General features: G+C 43.7%; 1 protein-coding gene across 1 annotated transcript in view; it reads right to left on the bottom strand.

The window, feature by feature from the left end:
* Positions 1-1824: 1824 nt before the first annotated feature.
* LOC135446317 (gamma-aminobutyric acid receptor subunit rho-2) overlaps positions 1825-21906 on the bottom strand; it is a 30807-nt gene continuing 10725 nt past the window's right edge. The window contains exons 3-9 of the mRNA XM_064710089.1: positions 16269-16336; positions 12078-12301; positions 8695-8777; positions 7263-7403; positions 6880-7032; positions 6077-6273; positions 1825-2133 (exon numbers count right to left, since the gene is read on the bottom strand). Of these exons, the coding sequence (XP_064566159.1) occupies positions 1825-2133; positions 6077-6273; positions 6880-7032; positions 7263-7403; positions 8695-8777; positions 12078-12301; positions 16269-16336 (1175 nt within the window). The remainder of the gene's footprint in view (positions 2134-6076; positions 6274-6879; positions 7033-7262; positions 7404-8694; positions 8778-12077; positions 12302-16268; positions 16337-21906) is intronic.

Raw genomic sequence — 21906 nt, 5'->3', positions numbered from 1 at the left:
GGCTTCATGCTGTAGTTGGGCTGCCTTTCCCTTTGCTGCAGCTGTCCTGCTGCCAGCTGGGACATCAGCTCCTGTTTTACACTCAAAACTGCTAATGCTGAAGAATGCACTAATGCTTTAACCTAATGCTGAAGTTATGCCCAGGGTTTAACCGTTTAACCTCTCAAAAGATGAGTGGTCTATTTCTTTAATATTTTTTGTGTCTTTCTGGTAGTGACCTCCACCTGTCAACGTGAGGAGTATCCAGGTTTCAGCTCCATGAGCAATGAGTGGTGAATGCACTCTCCTGGTGGCTCAGGAGACAAGAGGCAGGCTCGGCCATCCTGCCCCTCAGACACTGTCCTTCCTCTTCTTGCCAGCAACTTCAGGGCTGTGGTTTCTTACTTTTATGACCAGACAGAACTCCATTCATGTCAGTTATTAACATGGCTGATTAAAGAGGAGCATAGTTGTTAATTTTAACTTCTCTCATCAAATTTTGTTTCCTCTAAATCAGCTTGACTTAGGCAGTAATATTTGAGGCACAAGGGAAAACCTGGGTATGGCTGACAGCCAAGAGTTGACAATTCTCTGCTACTTTCTGCATCCCCTGAGATTTAGGATGTAAGAATTCCTGCTATGTAAGCAGAAAATTTCATGTGTTGACAAATAATTATGGTTACAGCAGTATTTTTGTTTGCTTTTTCTTTATTCTAACCTCAGTCCTGGCTCTTCACATGTCAAGCTCTGCCCCCACTGCGCAGCTTCAGCTTGGTAAACAAGTGTTTTGATATACATAATCTCCACGACAGCCAAAAAGTCATGGTGTTTTCTTAAAATAAGGAGCACACAGACCTGAGCATTGCTGTTGTGTTGCTATCATGTTTCTGCATTTGGGTTTTGCTGTCAGTGTTGTTAGCAAAGGAAAAGGAAATATCACAGGATAGGAAAAGAACTGCCAAGCACATAAGCGTGTTACAATGCTGTGCAGCAGCTTCAAAGGACTTACATCAACCTTAGACCCACAGTGTTATCCCTGGCCATTTAATCTCTGACATGCCTCTGTTTCTGCAGAGAGGTTCTGGCAAACATGCATCCCTTTTGATCCCAAATACTTGAACAGAAGGGCATTGTGTTGACTGGGAGAGGCACATTGGGATTTACAGTTTGTCTGTGGGCTGCACTTTGTAATCTAGAAAAAAACCCTGACTCAAACATCCCACCTGTGCTCTGTAACCAGCCCAGCTGATCCTGGCTGGCAAGCTGTCCTAGTGGTACTGATGAAGGTTCTGTCCAGACAGAAAGCAAAATCTGTACCCTAAAAGGAGGTGTTCTTCACAAAACAATGGGAAAAAGTTATGTTTATATGCCAAAGAAAAAACAAAGTAATTTTCTCAAAAGTAAAGGAAAGTACTCAGTCTCCTTACTGGAGAAGCACTGTCCAGACCTCCCCACACAAGTTGCATTTATTTAATTCTTTAGAGCTCACATGAGCCTTGTCTTTGGTTGTCCATTGCACAGCAGGCACCACCAGTGTGGCCAGCCCCAAATGAGCATCCAGCACTTTTGGCTGTATGGTGGACACGTATTTTCAAGTATGAGAAATGTCATGTGTCATAAAGCACACAGGATCAGGGGGTGGGCTGGAAACCAACCAGCACAGAGAGTTCCTCCATGAGGCCTGCACATGCAATTGCCTCCTGGGGGATGTGTCCTCCCATTTACACTTCAAAGAAGCAATACAATAATCAGGTTTCTAGTTTTGTGTCCAGATTAGACCAAAAAAAAAAGTACCAACAAAACAGTGTTTTCTAGACATCTTCTGATTCAGAAGTGCCAGCATGCTTAGCTAAAGACAGACCAATATATCAAATTAAAAAATATATAGGTGCCTGGGAATATTAACCTTGAATATTTATCAATTGCATGAGTGTTCTGGATGATGCGCAAGCCCACTTGGCCCTTCAGGCCTCTCTTCCTTGATGAATTAGATTCATTGCTCATGGCTAGATGCACAACCATCTTTTCTGGTTTTTCCTCTTCTGCTGCCATCTGGTTTCTTGTGTACCCTGCCAGGCTGTTGGCATCAGATTCACTGTAGTTTCCATCCAGCATCATAGTTTTCGAGTGAGGTATTCCACACGAACACGAAAACTGGAGACATAAACAAGAAATATAGCTGAATATTGGAAAAACATGTAAGCAAACAAAATGATGCCTTTCTATTAACAGACAGCTTGTAAACAGTTGAGTTCAAAATTTTGATTGAGATATTTTCTCTTTGAACAAAAAAGTCTTTTTTTTTTTTTTGCTTGTTTTCAAAAGGAAGAAACAGGGTTTATCTCCACTGTTTGGACAAAACAGCTTCAGAAAAGATTAGAAAAATGCTTTAGCAGACATATAGTCTAAGCAAAAGGTCTTAGGTAGCTGTTGTTTAGCCTTACTGTCTTAAAACTACTTATTATTCATTCTTTGTGTTTATAAATATTCATGGATAAGATGCAGTTTAATCTGTGGAAATGGCTTATCCAGTACATGTTACAGGAAGAAAAGGGCCAAGTTCTGGTTTTACAGATACACATGCTTTTTTCATAAATCTGATTTTAAACCAAGCAGAGGACCAGCTAAAAGCATAATGTCAAATCCCAGTTGGAGCTAATAGCAAAACTTGTATTGACTTCAGAAGCACCCACAAGACTAAAAAATTCCAATGCATACAGATAGAATTTTGAATAGGAAATGCAGTCTTCAACAATTCAAAACCTTCAGTTTTCCTGTCCCAGAATATGGATTATGTATTTGCATGCAAGGAAAATGGACTCCAAAATATCCTTGCTGTTAGGAGTTCCTGTCTCTGATTTCCCACAGACCAATTTCTTTATCCAATACTCCACCAACTTTGATGTGTGGGTTTTCCAAGAACTTGTTTTCAAGGATATGTTCAGCTAAAACAAATGTACATATCTGAATACATCTATATATATAAATGTATATAAAATCAGTATGTAATATTCAGGATGCCATTGGAAACCCTGCAGTCAAGGTTTTCCTTCAAATTATTTAAACAACAGATCACATTGCTTATTGAAAACCTTAATATCAACTTAAGGATTTGGCATAACCAAAAGATTTGGTATCAGCAGGTCATGTTCAGAAAAGCACGTCAAGTTAGTAACCGTCTTACTTTAATTTTTTTGATCACTCCATGAGTACAGCTGAAGATCAGCTGGGTTTTAAGACACATTTTATTCTAAGCAGGCACACTTTGAAAACTCCACCCCCAAAACTAACAAAACCAAACCAAAACAGAACAAAACCAGAGTGCAGCTCCCCAAAAAAGGACTGCTGTGATTTAACCCCAGCTGACAAATAAGCATCATGCAGTCGCTCACTCAACCCACCTTCCGCCCTGAACTTCAGAAGGTTGTGGAGAAGAATCAAATGTAAAACTTGTAGATCAAGATAAGAATAGTTTAATAATTGAAATGTGTTCTATGGTGTGGGATATCCCTTTGGCTCATTTGGGTCACCTGTCCTGGTCATGTTCCCTCCCAGCTTTTTTAGTTTACCTTCTTACTGGCAGAACATGAGACACAAAAACGTCCTTGACTCAGGATAAACACAATTTAGCAACAACATTAGTGTGTTACAACATTATTCTCACACTGAATTCAAAACACAGCACTGTACCAGCTACTGAAAAGAAACTAACTCTATGCCAGCCCAAACCAGAATAACAGCAAACAACACAAAAACCACAGGGGAGAATTACACATCAGGCTCTCTATCAGGAACTGACAGGTCCAGGAGATGGTGGCTGCCTGTGAGGGACAGCAGCTACAATAACAATCCAATTGCTGCAGGACTCAGCAGACAAAGCAACTCTGCAGATTTACTGTCAGCCCCCAGGTCAAATTAGAGTTCCCATGGCTTCATGCACGTGTGATGACAGCCACCTCTATGGACAAGGGAGCCTGGCATGCTAGAAACCCACCTCCACAGAACCTAAAATTGCACTGATCCTCACATAGGCACATACACACAGAGGTGCACTACGTAATTCCATCCTGCTGGACTTTTATCCTATGTCTACAATAATAATTCAAGGACTGCCAAAGAGCCTCCTTGGACATGGGAATGCAGCTGACAGCACTATTAAAGTGCCAGAAAGGTCTCTGGCCTCTCTCAGCCCAGCAAGCATCGAAAAGTTCCCAGGGATGGGCTGGGAATAAGCATGGGGCCACAGACCCTTTGCCACAGGCATTTCACAGCTGCTCCTGTGATCTTCAGGGAGAGAAGGTTTAGTTTTGGATACTGCCTGTCTTTGTCCCTGGCAATTTCTTAATGTAGACATAACATAGAGCTCTCTTCTGGGAGGCCTTACATGTTCATACCAGAACTTTTGGGGTCTTTCATAGGGGAGCAGCTCTGGCTGACAAGATCTACATCTACTGTGAGAAATGTCTCTTCTGCTTCTTCAAGAGCTTCTTCCTCAAATAATGCTATTTATTATCTCGGTTCCTGTTTCCCTACTGAAGAATAATATTGTCACACGTTGAAGACTGAGTACAATATTTTCTCTTGTGCAGTAAAAAGGTGTTTGCTGAATATAGAATTCAAGGGCAGATTTATTATATAAATAACAAGCTGTACCATCACTGGATGTGGCAAAACATTCCAGAAAACTTAGCAGAAAATTAACAAACCCTCTGAAGTTCATTTCATCCCTCTAGTACAGTTCAAAATAAAGGAGAAGAGCTTTCATCTTAAAAAAATAGGTTTGTTCTAGGCTAGTCAAACTTAGCAAGGATATTTCTTGTTACTTCCCATGACCTGCTAAGACATCATATTCTTTGGACATGGGATGCCTGAGCAGGGCTGGCTAAAATGTCATAGACCACTGCTCACATGCAGCAAGTCAGACACCTCCTTGCGCAGAGCATCTCTGCCTTGGGTTGTAGAGAACTGCTGGGCCCCAGGTGGGGGCTTGCAGGGACATGGACAAATTAAGATACTCAGAAGCTGTTCAAGCAGCTTTCCAGAATCATAATGCTGCTGAGATGGCCTTGAAGAGAGGTAAAATTTCACCACAGGAGTCTGGTAAATTTATCTAACTGTTTTTTAAATGTATCTAATTACATTTTTTATGGTATGCCAACTAGGAAAGGTGCTGGGCTGTTATGGGGCTTGTGCTGTTCTTCAAGAAAGTCATGGGGAGAAAAGGAAGGGAAAGAGAAGGACATGCAAATCTAAAAGGGTAGTTCATAGAGGGAGATAGCATGCTTAAATTGTATGAAAGATGATGTCTGCATTGGCATTTCCAACAAGGTTATACAAATTTCTCCAGGAGTCATAGACAGTAGGTTACCAGTAGACTAACATGGTGAGTTCCTACCAGGAAGAAAGCAATCATAAAACATGGTGATGTCCTGGGTGTATGGAAAAAACTGAGCACAAAAAAATGAAAAAAACTGAAAAATTTGACTGAAAAAAACAGTGACTGAAAAAAGTTTGGCTCCAAGCCTTAGTGTTCAAAAGGCAATGGTGCTTTGTTTAACCACAAAGAAGAGCCTAGAGCTCTGTAAGATACCTCAAGCTGGAAAGGACTTGAGGGCATCTCTAGTACTATGTCCTGCTCATAGCAGGGCCAAGATGGTCAGGATGTATCAAGTCTTGAAACACTCCAGGGATGCAGGATAAGACCTTTTATAGCACATTAAGTACAAGCATAAACTTGGCTGACTGTTGTTTGTGCTTGGTGATGGGAAACACCTCCACTATTACATCCATTAAATCCAGTTTCCAGAATAATGTTACCTGTAGAGGAAGGAAACTAATTTGCACCAAATAAGACCTTTAGCTTACTAAACAAGAATTGTGGCAGCTGCAGCAAAGCATCAGATTTTATACTTTCCCCTCTTGCCGATCAAATCCTGTTTTTCTGTGTCAGCAATTCAGCCTGAGGTGGAGTGGTCTAAACAGACCCAATTACACACATGGTTGTCAATTATTTCCCATTAACAGACAGTCAATATAAAGACCAGATCAGCTGTAAGGGGGAAAAAAAAAATAAGTGGATGACAAAAGTGTTCCTCACCCTCTCCCGCAGTTTCCTCTCCTTCCGCTCTTGCACTGTTGTCAGGTAATTCACAGCTGCGTATTCCAGCACCGAGAGGAAAACAAACACAAAACTGACCCACAGGTAAATGTCCACTGCTTTGATGTAGGAAACACGAGGCATGGAGGCATTCACCCCAGTGATGATTGTGGACATGGTCAGCACAGTGGTTATCCCTGGAGAGAATCAAGAGAAAGAAATGTTATTGACTGATACAATCCATGAGGGGTTTTGTCTCTAGAGAAACAGAAATTATGGCCTACATGATGCTCTGAAAGATGTTCAGTATAAGACGAATATGTGTAAAGTAGCTCTTCAGCTAATGCAGAATTGTTGTCCTGCCTACATTTTTGTGCTTATGATGGGCTGAGTTTTGAGGAGCAATGGAGCAGTCAACATTTTGCATTTAACAAACAGCATTTAACTCCCTCCTTAAACTCCAGGGTTTAAACACAATGCTGTTAAAACGTATTTTTACACACCTAATCCTAAGATCAGGTCTGCTCAGACCAGTGGTGACAAGGATGCCTGTTTCCTAGCTGTACCATTCTGTGTTACAGCTTCATTTTTAAGACCACACCACTTTCTGTCCTGAGCTACATATAGGTGAGGAAGACTGCTAAATGATGAAGGACTCAAGACAAGGTGCAAGTTATCCATTGTATTAATCATCAGTTAAAACTAGAATTGCTTGCACAATATCTTCAACCATCAAAAGGAACAGTTCCCTTTCCTGCCACAAAGCTTTTCACACAGCCACGGCTTGTTGCAGTTGTTCTCACCCAAAGAGACTCTGGCAGGAACTGCTCGTCGGTCGATCCAGAAGGACACCCAGGACAGCATGACCATGAGAGTGGCAGGGAAGTAGGTTTGGAGCAGGAAGAAGAAGATGTGTCGGCGTAAGGTGAAGTTTATATAGAGGCGATTGTACCAACCTTGGAGAGAGGAGGAGAGCCAGAATCAGTGAGACCAGCCTGGACAGCAGGTACAGAGAGACAAGACCTTTCTTTGGTTCTTTTCTTTCTAAAACTTGTAAAACAAGAAACTGAGTTTTCAAACAGACTGTGGAGCCTACACTTCAGTGACATAATCCCAAGAGCCCCCTCAAAAGAAGTTAATACAGTAGTAGGTTAAGCAATAGTATCTCATCAGAAAAGGCCAATACCTGTGCTACTGTAGAAAGCCAGTCTTGATGTGGTGTGGAACTTTTGTATCAAAAACTGAGACAAAGAAATTTTTTCATCAGTTTTCAGAGATTCATTCCCATTTTTCCAATACAGCATCAGATCTTCATCAGTGTAAGCATCTAAGGGAAAGAAGAAATCCAATGTGATGTGACTTTAGCTTAGAGGTCCAACAAAAGTTAATACATCCAGTCTTTGCCATGAACTAATGCCACAGGTAAATTTGCCAACAACTAAGGGTTCAAAAGATCTTGTCATATAATATACTGTGACAACAACAAAAATCTGAATTCAAGATTCAAGAAAACAAATCCTTTTTTTACTTCACATTGAAATGACATTTAGAATGGTACTCTTCTGAACATCACAGACTAAAAACAGATAATAGCTCAGGAAATAATAATGGGTAAAACACCTTAATTTAGAGGAAGGAGGAAGCGTGGACACTTCAAACAGTCTTAGAATGATAAAAGCGAAAGGGACAGGTGAGAAGCAAAATAAATATGTTAAAACTATAAATGAAGAACATAGAGGATTTGTTCACTAAGTAACAGGATTGGGAAATGAGAAGAGGGTTATTAAGGTCATCACAGACAGGAGGACATGACTTAGGGACAAGAGGCTGGGGGAACTTGTTCAGCTGGGAGAAGAGCAGTCTGTGGAGGGAGAAGAGCAGTCTGTGGTGGGAGAAGAGCAGTCTGTGGTGGGGTCCAGCTGCTGCCCTGCTGACCCTCATGGAGCGGGTGGCAGCAGCCTTTTCCCAATGCTTTGACAAAATGGAGAACGAAAGGACAAGAGGCAAAGGCTGCAAGCCTCAGCAAAGGATTGTTCCCAAGAAGATAAAAGGAAATATTTTCAGGATCAGGGCTATCAAATATTTGAGCATGTTGCAGAGAAAAGTTGTGGAGCCTGAATTACCTTGCTCAAAACCCAGCTGGACACAGCTCCAAGCAACCCATAATGAAAAACTCCCTGCTCTCAGCAGGGTATTGGAGCAGCTGACCTCAAGGTCAGTGAAAATTATCCTCTGATTCTGATTCTGATTTTTGCAGAGAAGCATTCAGTTAAATAGCTGGGGGGATCTCAAAACAACCAGATATTAGTCTTGCCATACACTGGAGAAAGTCTACAAAAAAATCCTAGTGTTCACATTGCTTTCTCCACCAAAGAAGCTGAGCCCAGACCACAGTGTTTGCAGGATCAGGATTATGTCATAGGATGTTTTCCTTGCAAATTCTGGTCTTGCAGCACAAGGACTAGATCATAATACTGCTGAGCCAACAGGACTCCTAGTAACTGTGATGAGCTATTATTTCAAGCTCTAAAATAGACAGCATTCTGAAACATGTCCAGTGAAATGTTTGTGCAGCCAGTCATGGAGAACATCTATCTAGAAACACGGATACAACTTACAGCTTTCCAGCTCCAGAGAACATGTCTGAGAGTCCAAGGGGAAATGGCTGAAGTCCATGTTGCACATTGCTGTCACTGTGACCCTAGAAATCAAAAACGAGAAAAGCTGGTCTCTATGATAAGCAATCAAGAGAGAATGTTATCACAGATAATTATTCTGCAGCTTTTAAGCCAGAAACATTGCATGATGTTTGCAAAAAATCCACAGGAAAATGCCTACCAATTCTCCATGTTCAAGCTAGATGGATTATACATAGAAGCTCAAAAAATGTAATTTCAATATCAAGGAATTAAAGCACTATCTTGGATGTTACTGTTATACTAATGTCAGTATAGATATTTCTACTGTGTTTTACATCCAACTATTTGCCTACAAGACTACAATGTAAAGTAACTTCACCATTTACTTTTGAATATTCCCTTGTGTGCAGTTTAATTAAGGTTTCCACATTTTCCTCTCGGCTCAGTTCCCTCCATAGTCACCCCAGAATGACCCAAGCCTGAGGAATATGACCATCCTTACTGCAAGCCCCAAAATTCCTTCAGTACATATATTATTAAGGTAAAGGCAGTTTCTTACAGCTCTCAATAAACCCTTTTAATCTGAGGGGTGTTTTTCTGGGGCAGGGGTTGTAAAATGGGTGCAGCTGGTTTTCAGTGAGTGAGATTTGCTTCTGTTAAGTTTTTGTCTTAGCTAAAAAGCTGCAGCAATCACAGCTCCAGTTTTTAAAGTAGTCCAGTTGTGCACAACGTTACATAAGAAGTTTTCCAGTGGGTCAGTGAACTTTCCCTGCAGACGGATTTGCAGTGGAGCTCCCGATTTACGAGGGGCAAATCAGCTGTGACTCATCGTTTCAGAGGCCAACTTACGTTGGTTGTGACCATTTTCTAGATGCATTCCAGATGTTGATAAAGGACTTTTCCTCTGTTCCAGGGATTGTGATCCAAATCCTACCCTGACCTACACACTCATCACCCCTGAAAGGCACATGCTGTTCATTTTGACTATAAACTACAGCAAAATTTTGCCATTTGAGAAAAATTTAAAGAATGTTTTTGGGGATATGGTCCAGAAGGTGTCCTGCAGTGATGGCCTCCCCTAACTGTATGCAGCATTTAAGCATTGCATAACTCAGTCTCATTAAAGTGTGTTATTTTCTTTCTCTGGCATCACCTGGACTGTGGCACAACCTGTGGTCAATAACAATTTGTTAGTCAGGGGCAGAACAGAAACTCGGCTCATCAGTATGATATTCCTCAATTAGAGTGCAGTGTCTAGGTGGCTTTGAAGGCCCAAGGCCCAAAACAGGAATGAAATGTTCCCCAGCCCACTGCCAATCCCATGCAGACATCTCAAGATACCTGAGGGCATTCCCAGCACTGCTGGACACCCATCACCCATCCACCTTTTTCAGCTGGATACTGTTCTGAGTGTTCTAAACACCAGCAGCCCCAAATGCCATGGAGATTTTCTTTCTCCTTGGATTTTACGTATCAAATTATCATTTTAACAATTGTGCAATCGGCTGTGATGAACTCACAGACTTTTCTCTCGTGGGTAACATTAAAAAGTCACATCACCTCCCCAACAGACCACAGAAGCAAACTTAATAGAAAACTTTTCCAAGTTTTTGAAAATCATTTTACCATGGATGAAATGAATAAGTTCCAGAAAGATCCTAGAACAGAAATCCTTGGCTACAAAATATTAAAAGGTCACTGAACACTCAGAGCATATTTTCTGTCCTGGGGAAATATCCATTTATTTGGGCTCTTGAGCTTTTCTCCTCTGGCAGTGTATTTTTCTCTGCTTCTCTTTTTTCATTCTTCTGAAGGAAATTAAATCTGCAGGGATGCTGATGTGAGCAGTCATAAAGGTGGGCTGGTTAGAGGGGGAAACTACTGAGCAAAAAATGTCTGATGAAAAATATGGACAGAGAAAGGGAACAAGACGAATCCCTGAGAAGATCAGCTGGCCTCTTTGACATGCAGATAGGGTACCTAGAAACTGGAGACATCCTGAAATACCATCAATAACTGCCAAAAAAGAGTGCTTTAACAGGCACTTTATTGTAAGAAAAGGTAGGAGATTATCTTGAAATAAAAGAGTCTGGGAGAACAGAAAACATCATTAACTATTGGCTGTTACAGGTGAAAAATAAAAATTACCAGCATCTATTGTCTATTCAAATTGGTGGCATCCTACACCCTCTTATCTCTCTGGATATAAGGAGGCCTTAATTTTTATCCAAAATGTAGCCTTTCTCTGAGACCTTTCCATGCTCCACACACTTTTCTGCTCCTTAGAGGGTTGAATTTGGTGCATGAACTTTCTACCAGCTCAAGACTCCTGGCTGACTCCATGCCCTGTGACTCAGAGCATCTCTGAAATGAGACACTGCTGTCTCACTGTCCCCTCTGAGCCCACTTTCATCCCTTCCTTCCATCCCTTGGATGATTTTCATCACTTCATGGTGGTATCACTGATACCAGTGCTGTGCACCTGCACAAGCAACCTGTCCTAAGGGTACCTGAGGGTATATTGTGGATGAAATGTAAATTCATGTAATGTAACAGGAAATACCCTGATTAGTAATTGGCTATTGCCACATGACTGACAGATTCCAAATTATTGATTGCTGACAGCAATTTGCAATAGAGTGATATGGATATGCAGTCACTTTATTAATCATGGGTGTAGTTGCCAGTGGTGATTTTGTGGTAGTTTGCTTGCTAGTGGTGATTTTTGTGGTATTTTTGATAATCTGTATAAAGGTAGAGAAGTTCAGAGGATTAAGCCTCCATGTCCTTGTGTGTTACAGAATCCTGCAAACCCACAGTCAGGATCCGTGTACACCCGCAGGATGGATAACCCTCCAGGTCATGACAGGCATCCCTCGGGATTCCTCCAGCCAATAAATCTACTAGAAAACCAGGATGTCTTGAATATTGCCATTTCAGCTTCAATAAACCTAAACATTTACATCAACAGGAAAGCAGAACAACTGAAAAAAAAATCTAGACAAACAAGAAGGAAAATAGGATAATTATAGCGGTCACCATCTGGTATATCAGCAGCTTCCAGTTTAATCACACACTGACCCTGGGATGAACATTCCTGCTTGACTAAGCCCTCCACTGACTGCAAAGAGTTGGGGGCATGCTTCCCCCAGGAGGAGATTACCCTGTTACTGCCCACAGCATGGGCTCAGAGTTTCATGCACAGCATTTTGTGCTGGACATCCTGGCAACAGGGCTCTGCATCAGCAGCAGGAGCAGCAGGATTGGCAGTAGCAGTCCTGGTGATCACCAAAGTCAAGCCTGGAGCCAAACTGGCAGCAAAGCCCCAGGGGATGCCCAGGGGAGGCAGGGATGCTCTGTACCTCATGCTGTAGAGGACGTGCCCATCGGGGAACACTCGCAGCATGATGTTGTCCGTGGTGGTGTCATGGATGAAGGACCTCTTGGAATGCACAAAGAAGACATCAGGGACCCAGATCTTCTTCACCAACCTGCCATCAAAGGTCATGCTCTTGTTGTTGGTGCTGGGAAACGAGAGACGCTCGTCCTTCCAGTAGTGCCTTAAGTACAAGGTCATGGTGAAATCCTTCAAAAAAGCAAAGAGAACCAATAAAGGAAGAGAGCTCTGTCAGTGCTGCACTCTAAACTAGGGCACACCAGAAAGAAAACTCACTCCCACCAGAGAGATGAGATCTTCTTCACTCTCAACTCCTGATTCTTTCCTCTGTCAATGCTCTCTGTCAGTAGATTTTCCTGACAAAATAATTTAAGCCAAAACAATGCATAGCCAACTATGGAATTTATTACAGTACCCAGTAATGTTCAGATCCAAACAGGATATAAATATGCCCCAAGAGAAGCAATGCCCTGAATAAATGATTCTTCAGTTCTGGCAAAATGATCTTAGAGGACTATGGTAGCAATAGGATGATCAAGAGGAAAAACTGAAAGTTAGCTTAACGGTCATGCTAAACACTAAGCAATTTATCCCCAAAAGGACTAAATTGTTGCAAACAGCAACCAGGTGAGGGAACTGTGTTTCCTAACATATAAGTGTGTAAATACAATTCCCTTTTAGGCTTGTTGATGGGGCAGGAGCTTCAGTGACATAAAGGAAAACATCTATTTGTTGATCCCAACCTGGCAGTTGCTGCTTTTAGAGCTGAATCTACTCTCATGCTGAGAGATCAAATACACTTATTTCCTTTATATTCCCAATTAAGCAAGTGGTTATGGGAGCTGCAGCTGCTTAGTCTGAGCAGGCAGCAACACAGGCCAGGGTTTCTCCCTAACCCACTTTCTCAAACCACAGCCAATCAGTTTGGTGACAGTGACAATCAGTTCCCCTGACTCTCTGCTTCAAAGGGCTGTCTCACAATGGCCATGCATTGCCAGTAGGTTTTTCATTAATTTGTCAGAGCAGGCTCTGGTGCCAGTCCTCCCCTTGATGCCTGGCACAGCACAGAGCTGGCCAGACCTCTCTGACCATGGCAGAGAATGGCCAGGGGGACACTTCTGCTCCCCCACCTGCAGGTCCCCACCTTATCACACAGGCTCCTTCACTGCTCATCCCAGGGATGCTGCCAGCTCCTGCTCCCTACTGGACACTGGCCACCTTCCCCTTACATCCGCAGTCCCAAAGAAACACTTCCAGCAGCTCCTGCCAATGCAGAGCTTAGGTTACAACCCAGCTAGAAGAGTCAGCCTCAGGGACCAGACATCAAACTCATCAGTTTGAGTAGAGCTGGGGAAAAGGGAACCAAGGAAGAGGCACAATTGCTGCTTTCTTAGGGCAGCAGCAATTAGGGGTCAGAGCAGGTTATATTAAAACTCAAAAAAGGAGTACAGAACAGGCTGGCAATTCAGGGTTGCCAGTTGCCTGGCCATGACATGAGGCAGAGGGACATGGGGCTGCAGGAGAGGAGCACCATTCTCATGGTTTAACTCCAGCCAGCAGCTCAGTACAGCACAGAAACTTGCTCACTCCTCTCTCCCATCACCTCCAGCCAATCTAATGGGGAGTAGACTTAGAAGAAGTTGGGTTGAGATAAAAAACAATTTAATAATTGAAATAAATAATAATAAGAAGAGTAACAAAAAGGAAGATGAAAAGAGAGGGGCAAAACTCCAGAAAAACAGGTGATGCACAATACAGTTGCTGACAGATGCAAATCGCCCAGCAGTGATCAGCCCCTCTCAGCCACCTCGCCCCAGTTTATACACTGGGCATGATGTTCTGTAGTGTGGAATATCTGGAATATCCCTTTGGCCACCTCAGGTCAGCTGTCCTGGCCATGCTCCCCTCCTCACTGGCAGAGCACAGGACACTGAAAAGTCCTTGACTCAGGGTAAGCACTGCTGAGCCACAAATAAAACACTGTGTTATCAGTATCGTTCTCATACTAAATCCAAAACCAGCACTGTACCAGCTGCTAAGAAGAAAATTAGCTCTATCCCAGCCAGAATCAGGACAGCCAGGCAGCCTGAGGCTGTGGCTGCAAAATGCCTCTGGGCAGCTCCATCATCAGAGCCTGGGGGAGTGGGGACCATCAGCCAGGCAGCCTCAGCACTGCTTACAGCCACTCCAGAGGAGGGGGCAGAGGCTGTCACAAGGCACAGGAGGGAACTCACTTTCCTGCTTTCCAGGCCACCCCTCTCCCTGTCCTACCCAACTGGAGCTTCTCATCTCTCACCTTCAGCCCTTCCTCTCTCCAAACAGGCAGCACAGTGGCCTCTGCAGTGGCCAACTCTCCTCTGCCTCCAATGGCCAGCCTGGTGCACCCAATGCTGCCAACACAGAGACAAAGTGACAGCTGACAACAGCTTCTAAGTATAAAATCCAACTTAAGAGGCTTTTTCATGGCATGGTTCAAAAGAGGCAGTGTGCTGACCGCTCGTTCCTTTCTGACCAGCACACACACTATTTACAAGCAAGAAAAGGGGTTTATTTCAGCACCCACAAACAGGAAAGTCCCTTGGAAAAAAGGTTTTACAACAAATTGGGAGAATGATAGTACCTGCCAGAGGCACTGCCAATGAGTCTACACAAGTACCTGAATTTTGGCAGCCTATTTCATGTTTGTTCCAAGCTCCAGGCAGAGTGTGTCCTGCCACTGCACAGAGCATCAGCCCATCCACATCAACCAGCCAGACACTGGTTTTACACCCACCTGCTTTAAACAGCCCCTGGCTGCTCTCCCTGCCATGCACAGTCCTGCAGACACAGTGGGTTGGGGCTGGTGATGCCTCAGCCTGGTCCTTCTTTGGGGCACCAGGAGCCTGCTCAAGCAGTGACAGCTGAGGCCTGCCCAGCCCAGGGTAGCTGATTTTCAGGGCCACTTCAGAGCAGTTTGAAACAAGCCCTGCCTGCAGTGAGAGACAAGGAGGGCTCCCTGCTGCAGGCACAGCCAGCCCTGTCCCCTGGCCAGGCAGGGAGCTTGCTGCCCACTCTCCTCCTGCAAACACCCGTGCTGGACAGTCTGTTGGAACACAACTCAGACTGATCTGGGAGAGCATTTTTCCACCCCAATATATGTCAGCAACTGCTATAGAAAGTACTTGTCATGAGCTGGGAAAATAGGAACTGTCGACAGCCAAGGGAGAGAACTGACCTCCAAGGCTTCTGACAGGCAAGGTTTTCATTGAATCCTGACAGAAAGCACTGGGAGTTTTTTACTTGCACTAATTAGGCCTCTTTGCTGCTCTGACAGTATCTTGATGCATTAGAGCCCCAGTTCTCCTCCTGGCAGCCATTCCCTGTGCTCCCCTCCCACACACCTCACTGCATACATACCCCCAAACCCTCTCTTTCAATATCCAGGCAGGCAAGCTGCCTGATTTTAATCACAGAACATAGAATATTTTGGGTTGGAAAGGACCTTTAAAGGTCATCTAAACCAACCCCTCCAAAATGGCATGAAGATGTAATTGCACCATATTAAAAAAAAAATCAACCTAAAGCTCTTCCTTTGTCTTTATGTTTTGTCTAGACCACAAAAGGTGCACAAGAACAGGGAGGAAAAGGCAGAAAGAGGAAGGAGCCCAGAAGCTTCCTCTATTCCTCTATGTTCCTTTTTCCACTTCTCTTTCAAGTGTTTTTATTCCATTTCCTACAATTAAAAATAAAAAAATCCCCATGAAACAACCCCAAACCGCACAGTAAAATGTATGTGACACTCATGTGAATTCAATGGTTCCCTAAGGAAGAAAACTCCTGCAGCAAACACAGCTTATGTGAATTTCACCATATAGCTTCAAACCTTCATATGCAGCTGCTTATATTTCAGCTGTGATAGATCTTTCACAGCACTGATTACTCTCCCATTCAAGGTCCCTTTTCTCTTCATGCTTTTAATCTTTTTCCTCTGGAGGTGGAGAGGTAAGACTTTGATCATCTGGTTTTATCAAGTCTTTGGTTCTGATTATCAGCCTCTTTGGATTTTGGAGATGCTGCTATTTCTTTCATCTGACCAATGATTACAAGCCCATGGGTTTCAAGTCAGGAGGTCTTTTTATGATGAGAATTAACTGAGGCTTAGAAGAGCATTACGTACCATGTCAACCTCAGAAATACTGTCCAAGCTTTCAACTTGCACATCCACCCCAACAGGAATGGCAGGGCCTGAAAGAGAATGAGATTTAGATATGTAAATAAATGTTCTTTCACATCATCTGCATTTAATTAGCACTTCTAAGGTGACATGCAAACATTTCTGAGCTTATGTTGTGCATTTCTGTCAATGGTTCTTCAGGAAGGGGCTGGGAATGAGTTAGTGAATAACCATGTAAGGGCCCTTCTGAAACATTGAATTATCTTCCCCTTGGCATATGCTGCAATGTTGACACTTTGCCAGTTAGTCCAGAGCTTGGATGAAACATTTACCTATGTTTTTAAAACTGGGCCATCCCATCTTAAATTTTAGGTCTTTATAAATAAATTTAGCCCCAAGGATGGGGACTGAGATGAAGACAAGGCAAGCAACAAGCTCTTCCTTGGAGGTTTCTCATTTTTTATCAAGGCAAGCCACATTAATCTCTCAAGAGCTCGTCACCATCTTGATTCATATTATTCACTGATGATATTGCTAGTTTTCCACAGTAATTTTCAAATTAGCAATCAGAGAGCTCACAAAGAGCAAATAAGCAGAAAACATCCCATAATAAATGGACACTCCTCTATTACTAGCAACCCTGTATGAAACCTCACTGCAGACTGCTGCTCACTAATGACCAGGACCTGCTCAAGATCCCCACAGTGTTCCCTCACGCAGATTTTCCCAAATTCTGGTGATCAGGGCCTACTGAGAGAGACCAGCACAGCAAGCAGGGCCCAGCAGGAGGAGCAGCCCAGGGGGATCCAGGGCTGCCGGTGCTCCCAGGGGTGCTGTGGCAGTGGGACCCACAGGGCTCACACTGGTGATGTCCTGGGCGTGCCTCAGCCTGGGCACTGCCAGTGAGACACACCATGCCAAAGGAAGCAGGAGCTCTCCAGACATGTCTGAGACTTGTCCAGCAGAAATTAATCTTCCAAGGACCACAGTGGCCACCATGAAGATTTCCAAAGACTTTTATCTCCTAGATTTTGAACCTGATTAGCAGTCAGATAACACATAAGGTGCACCACAATCCCTTTGTGGACTCAGACCCATATTTGCAGTGCCACAAACAGCAGGGCCTGCTGCATGCATACATTTAGCAGGAATAGCATCTTTCTGGAAACCACATCAAAGCTCTGAACACACTACAAGTCCAACCAGAGAGCAGAAATGTGGCTGAGAGAGCAGCACATTTTTCAAGCTGCTATCCATCATGCTCCTGTACCTGCAGCAGCATGTACACACTCCCACACATCTGCAGGGCTTTTGAGCACAGCCTTGTGTTTGCCTCTGCTGGAGGAGAAAGAGGCACCAGCTCAGCCTCAGGAGGGAAAGGCCGATCCCCAAGCCCATGAGCCAGGCTGTGACCAGCCCCAGTGCAGGTTTGCAGGGCTTTGGCAAGCCAGCCCCACTCATTACAGCAGAGCACACTGCTGGTGGCACTGTCCCCTTCCCACATGCACAGCTCCAGCTCGTTTTGCCCAGGGTGTCTGTCAGCAGCAGTGCTGGGAGCACCTTGAACAGGCCCTGTGGAGCAGGACCAGGCTCCCCAGAACCACCAATTCCAGTTTGAGTGGCTGAAGCCCCAGCAGGGAAGCTCAAACATGGCTAACCCAGCACTTTGAGGTGACTCCCAGATGCTCACAAACACCTTCATGTCACATTCAGACACACAGCTGTGCACTGCACACTTTAAAAAAATGGCCAGCAATCATTTGCAACCGAGAGAAAGAATTTTTCTGTGACATTTCTCTTGCTCAGTAGAACATTTTTTGGTTTGTTGGGTACCTAACAAGGTAGCAGAAAGCACTGTGTCTGTGGTGACAAGAGGCACTTTGATGTGCAGTACAATCAACAGAGAAACAGCACAAGCTGAGGGCTGTGTGCCCAACACATGCTGGGCAGCCCCCCACGACTTCCAGACTGCAAGAGAGACTCTCTGTGTGTGAATCCTTAATTTAGCCTTGATTCAGGAAATCAACACCCACACAAAGTCTATTTACTGTGATTTCTATGCTTCTCTGAACACTAATCACAGATTTAAAAAACCCCAAAAAAACAACAAACAACTAAAACCCAAACCCATAAACATAAGAACTGCCAAGTTGATATCTGTCCTGGTCTCCTATTCCTTCCCCATCTGCCCTTGACAATAAAACACCATGTTCTTTTCTTTGTTCATGTTCCTGCATCAAACACTCACTAATCAGCAGTTATCTCACTGTAAAGACAAAGCCTAAGGTTCAGTCTGGAACTGACACAAAGCTTTATTAAATCCAAAATAAAGGGTGTTCCACATTAAGCTGGATGGTCTGGGAAGTTCTTGAGAGAAGTCCAAGGCTGGATTGTTATTCACAAATTTGGGGAATGATAAAACAGTAATTGTAATAGAAAGAGGAAGAAATTATTTGAACATTGGACTCAAATGTTTAGTGTTTAATACAGAAACGTAAAGATGAATCTGTAAAACCAATTAATCAGCAGAAATATCTACTCTGCCTTTTTTGGGGCAAAATGCTACTACAATCAGCAGGAGTAATCACTGCTTTTTCCTTCTCCCTGCTCCTCACTCAGCACCTGGGGCTGAGGCAATGAGAGAGCACACAAATGTGAATGAGGATATGATGAGACACAAAGACACTCTGGAGGAGGTTTAGACAAGAAGCTGGACTGAGCAGGGCAGGGTGAGTGAAGGGCCAGTGCCAATGCTGCTGCTTGTGAGGCAGCATCAGGAATCAAAGGATCACCATGTGCTGCTCTTGGCAATGAGCATAAGTGATAAAGGTAATTGTGTATTCACTCTGCCCATCATTCTACAAAACATCAAGATGCACTTTTGTAGAGGTACTTGATGCAAACAACATTGAAAGTGCATGCAGCTTCTGAAGCAAAGCAGAAGCCCTGTCTAGAAATTACCTCTTTAAACCTCTTTAAACCACAGAAACAAACCCTGGGTTTCCTTAAAGGTCATGTTTGCTACAGCACATACCATTGAATTAAATGGCTGTTGATCACCCAGAGAGAAATGTCAGGAGATCTTTGATCTCTCTAACCCATGGAGTCAATTAGGAGCTGCTAGCTTTTTAATCCTGTCCCTCTGGCAACTGAACAGTTGAACCATGGAGGTTCAGGGTGTTTTGCCAAATTCCTCATCAAATGCCACTAGGGATGAGCAAAAGGAAAAAATCCCTCTGTATTGAGAGGGAGCAGAGTATGAGGAGGGTGTGAATGTGAAGGAACAAGAACAGCTCAGATGGTATATGACAAACTGAACTGGTAGACAGAACAATTAAATTTGATTACAGCATTAGATGCAAAAAAGCCCTCATCAACCAGGCTTTCTTTGTCATAAACAACATTTTATTAATATTCACATTTTCTTCAGAAAGAGAAAATATAGAATCATCAATATAGAAAATCTAGAATCATCCTAGAGAATTGTAAGCAACAAAAGACTTGACCACATTAGGACTGGAGAGACCTCAAAGCTTGGGCTCCTCTCCAGGATGTTCACTGCTGGACAGGAAGGTAAATGGATCCATGTGAAAGCTAAATGGATACACAGGAAGCTGAATGGATCCATGTGAAAGGTGTGGATATGGCTGGTAAAAGGAAGCAGTGCTGCTGTGCTCAAAGCCTGCAATCCAGCAGAGGTTTTTCAGATCACACTTTAGAGTCTCTGAAAAGTATCAGCCAAATTAATGGAATTTTGGGTTGGTTCTGACAAAAAGAAGACTTTGTGGCTTGTTTCATATTGCAAAAACTCCACCTTGAGTATCAAACTCTGCCCCAGATTGAATGGGATGTGTGGCCTTGGACTAACCTCTCCAGGGAACCCAGGAGGTTTCCACAAGTCCTGTGCAGGAATGACTTGAGAAGGAGTCCAACATTGAAGCCTATTACATCCCACTGTGTCTCCACACCAAAACCATCAACCAGTGAGCAGCATGAAAGCCTCTGAGTGTGAGTCAGTTCCCAAGCAGAATTGGGACAAACGTGGTTTTTATTTCTGAGCACTGGGGCAGACTTTGGAAGAGAGGGAAGAGCGTGCTGCCATGGAGATGCCTGAAGTCAGTTTTCCACTCCACCTCTGAGACTAAAGCTTTGTGACACCTCTTTAATTTTTCTCTTTGGCAGTGCTCTCAAAGGCTGCTGTTTCTCTCTGAGACAGTGTCCACTCATCTATCTTTGAAGGAGGGAGGCAGATGAAGGCCCCGAGATAAAAACATGTCCATGAGAAACGAGTGGGTTTGAGGTTTCCTTACTGACAGGTATCTCATGCACACACACAGAGACTGCCAACCACTGTGGGACCTCTTAGGAGTGGGCAGCTCCCAGGAGGAGCACCAGGACATGCTCATCACCCTCCTCATGGCTGCAGGGCTCTGTCCCTCCACGCCTCACAGACGGCTGCTCATCAGCAGGGGAGCATGTCCTATTCCAGCCCTTGTCACTAAAACCACTCAGTGAACTGCTCATGCTTTATTCATCCCACTGTTCATCCATCCTGGCAAAAGCACTGCCCAGAAAGGGCAGCAAGGACCAGCTGACGTTAGGCTACTCGGCTATGAGCAAATATAATAAAAGTGAAGCATTAGGCTGGTCCTCAATAAAGAAGATACAGCTATTTTAAGTATCAACTAAAGCTGCTTACTCACAGGCTCCCTGTAAAATACGAGATGTCATAAATGAAATGCTTAAAATGGGTGTTTAAGGAAGGCAGCACAACAAACATTTACATAATCTTTAAATATTAATAATAGTAAATAATACCTGAACATCTGCTACCTAGAACAAGGTCACTGACATGGAGATAACTCCCTAAGGGTCAAAAACCCTGCAGTCTCTTTTAGCTTATGAATGCTCTTTGACCATCATCAAAGCAAAAAACTTTGTCATTGCCTCTGTACCCAATTGCCTGTCTCTAATGGGCTGCGGGCAGGCAAGACAGCCATGCTTATTGGGCTGTTAATAACACAACTTACACAACATTTGTTTGCTCACTTGCTCTTTACAAAGATACTTTTTCTTGAAAACCCCTTCACCTTTCTCTAACACTGAGGTTTTTTCATTCCACCTTGCATAACCCCAGCCTGCTCTGCCCAGTGGGCACAGCTGTGTTGGGCTGGCAGCTTGCTGGCTGCCCTCTGCAGACCAGCAAGTGTCACCTGGCCACCATAAAACAGCTCATACCCCGTCCCCTTTTTAGCTAAAGGTGGAACTGCAGGCCCACCAAACTTGGGAACCATCAACAGTATTGACTTTCTTTTAGTCTTAATGCCACTCACCATTTGCTTATGGTATTATTTTAATTTTCCAGAACTGAGGTGCCTTTCCCTCCTGCAAGGCAACACCACAGGCCCAGTGCAATGCCATAGAGCTGGAATCTCAGTTAGACCAGAGGGGGTCTTAGGGCAGTGACCAGTTACAGTCATGTGTACCCCACAGGCTGCTCTTCTCCACTTTGGCAGTACAAAAGCCTTTTCATCCTCCCCAGGTCGGACCACATCAGTCTGACCGACAGTGCCACAGCCTGGCTGGAAGGACTCATGGTGCACAGCAAATCACTGTGACTGCCTGAGGAATAACATTGGAG

The sequence above is a fragment of the Zonotrichia leucophrys genome, chromosome 3 (genome assembly GCF_028769735.1).
Source record: "Zonotrichia leucophrys gambelii isolate GWCS_2022_RI chromosome 3, RI_Zleu_2.0, whole genome shotgun sequence".
In the NCBI taxonomy this organism is placed as follows: domain Eukaryota; kingdom Metazoa; phylum Chordata; class Aves; order Passeriformes; family Passerellidae; genus Zonotrichia; species Zonotrichia leucophrys.
Note: the sequence above shows the minus strand (reverse complement) of the source record. Positions and strands in the feature narration are given on the sequence as shown.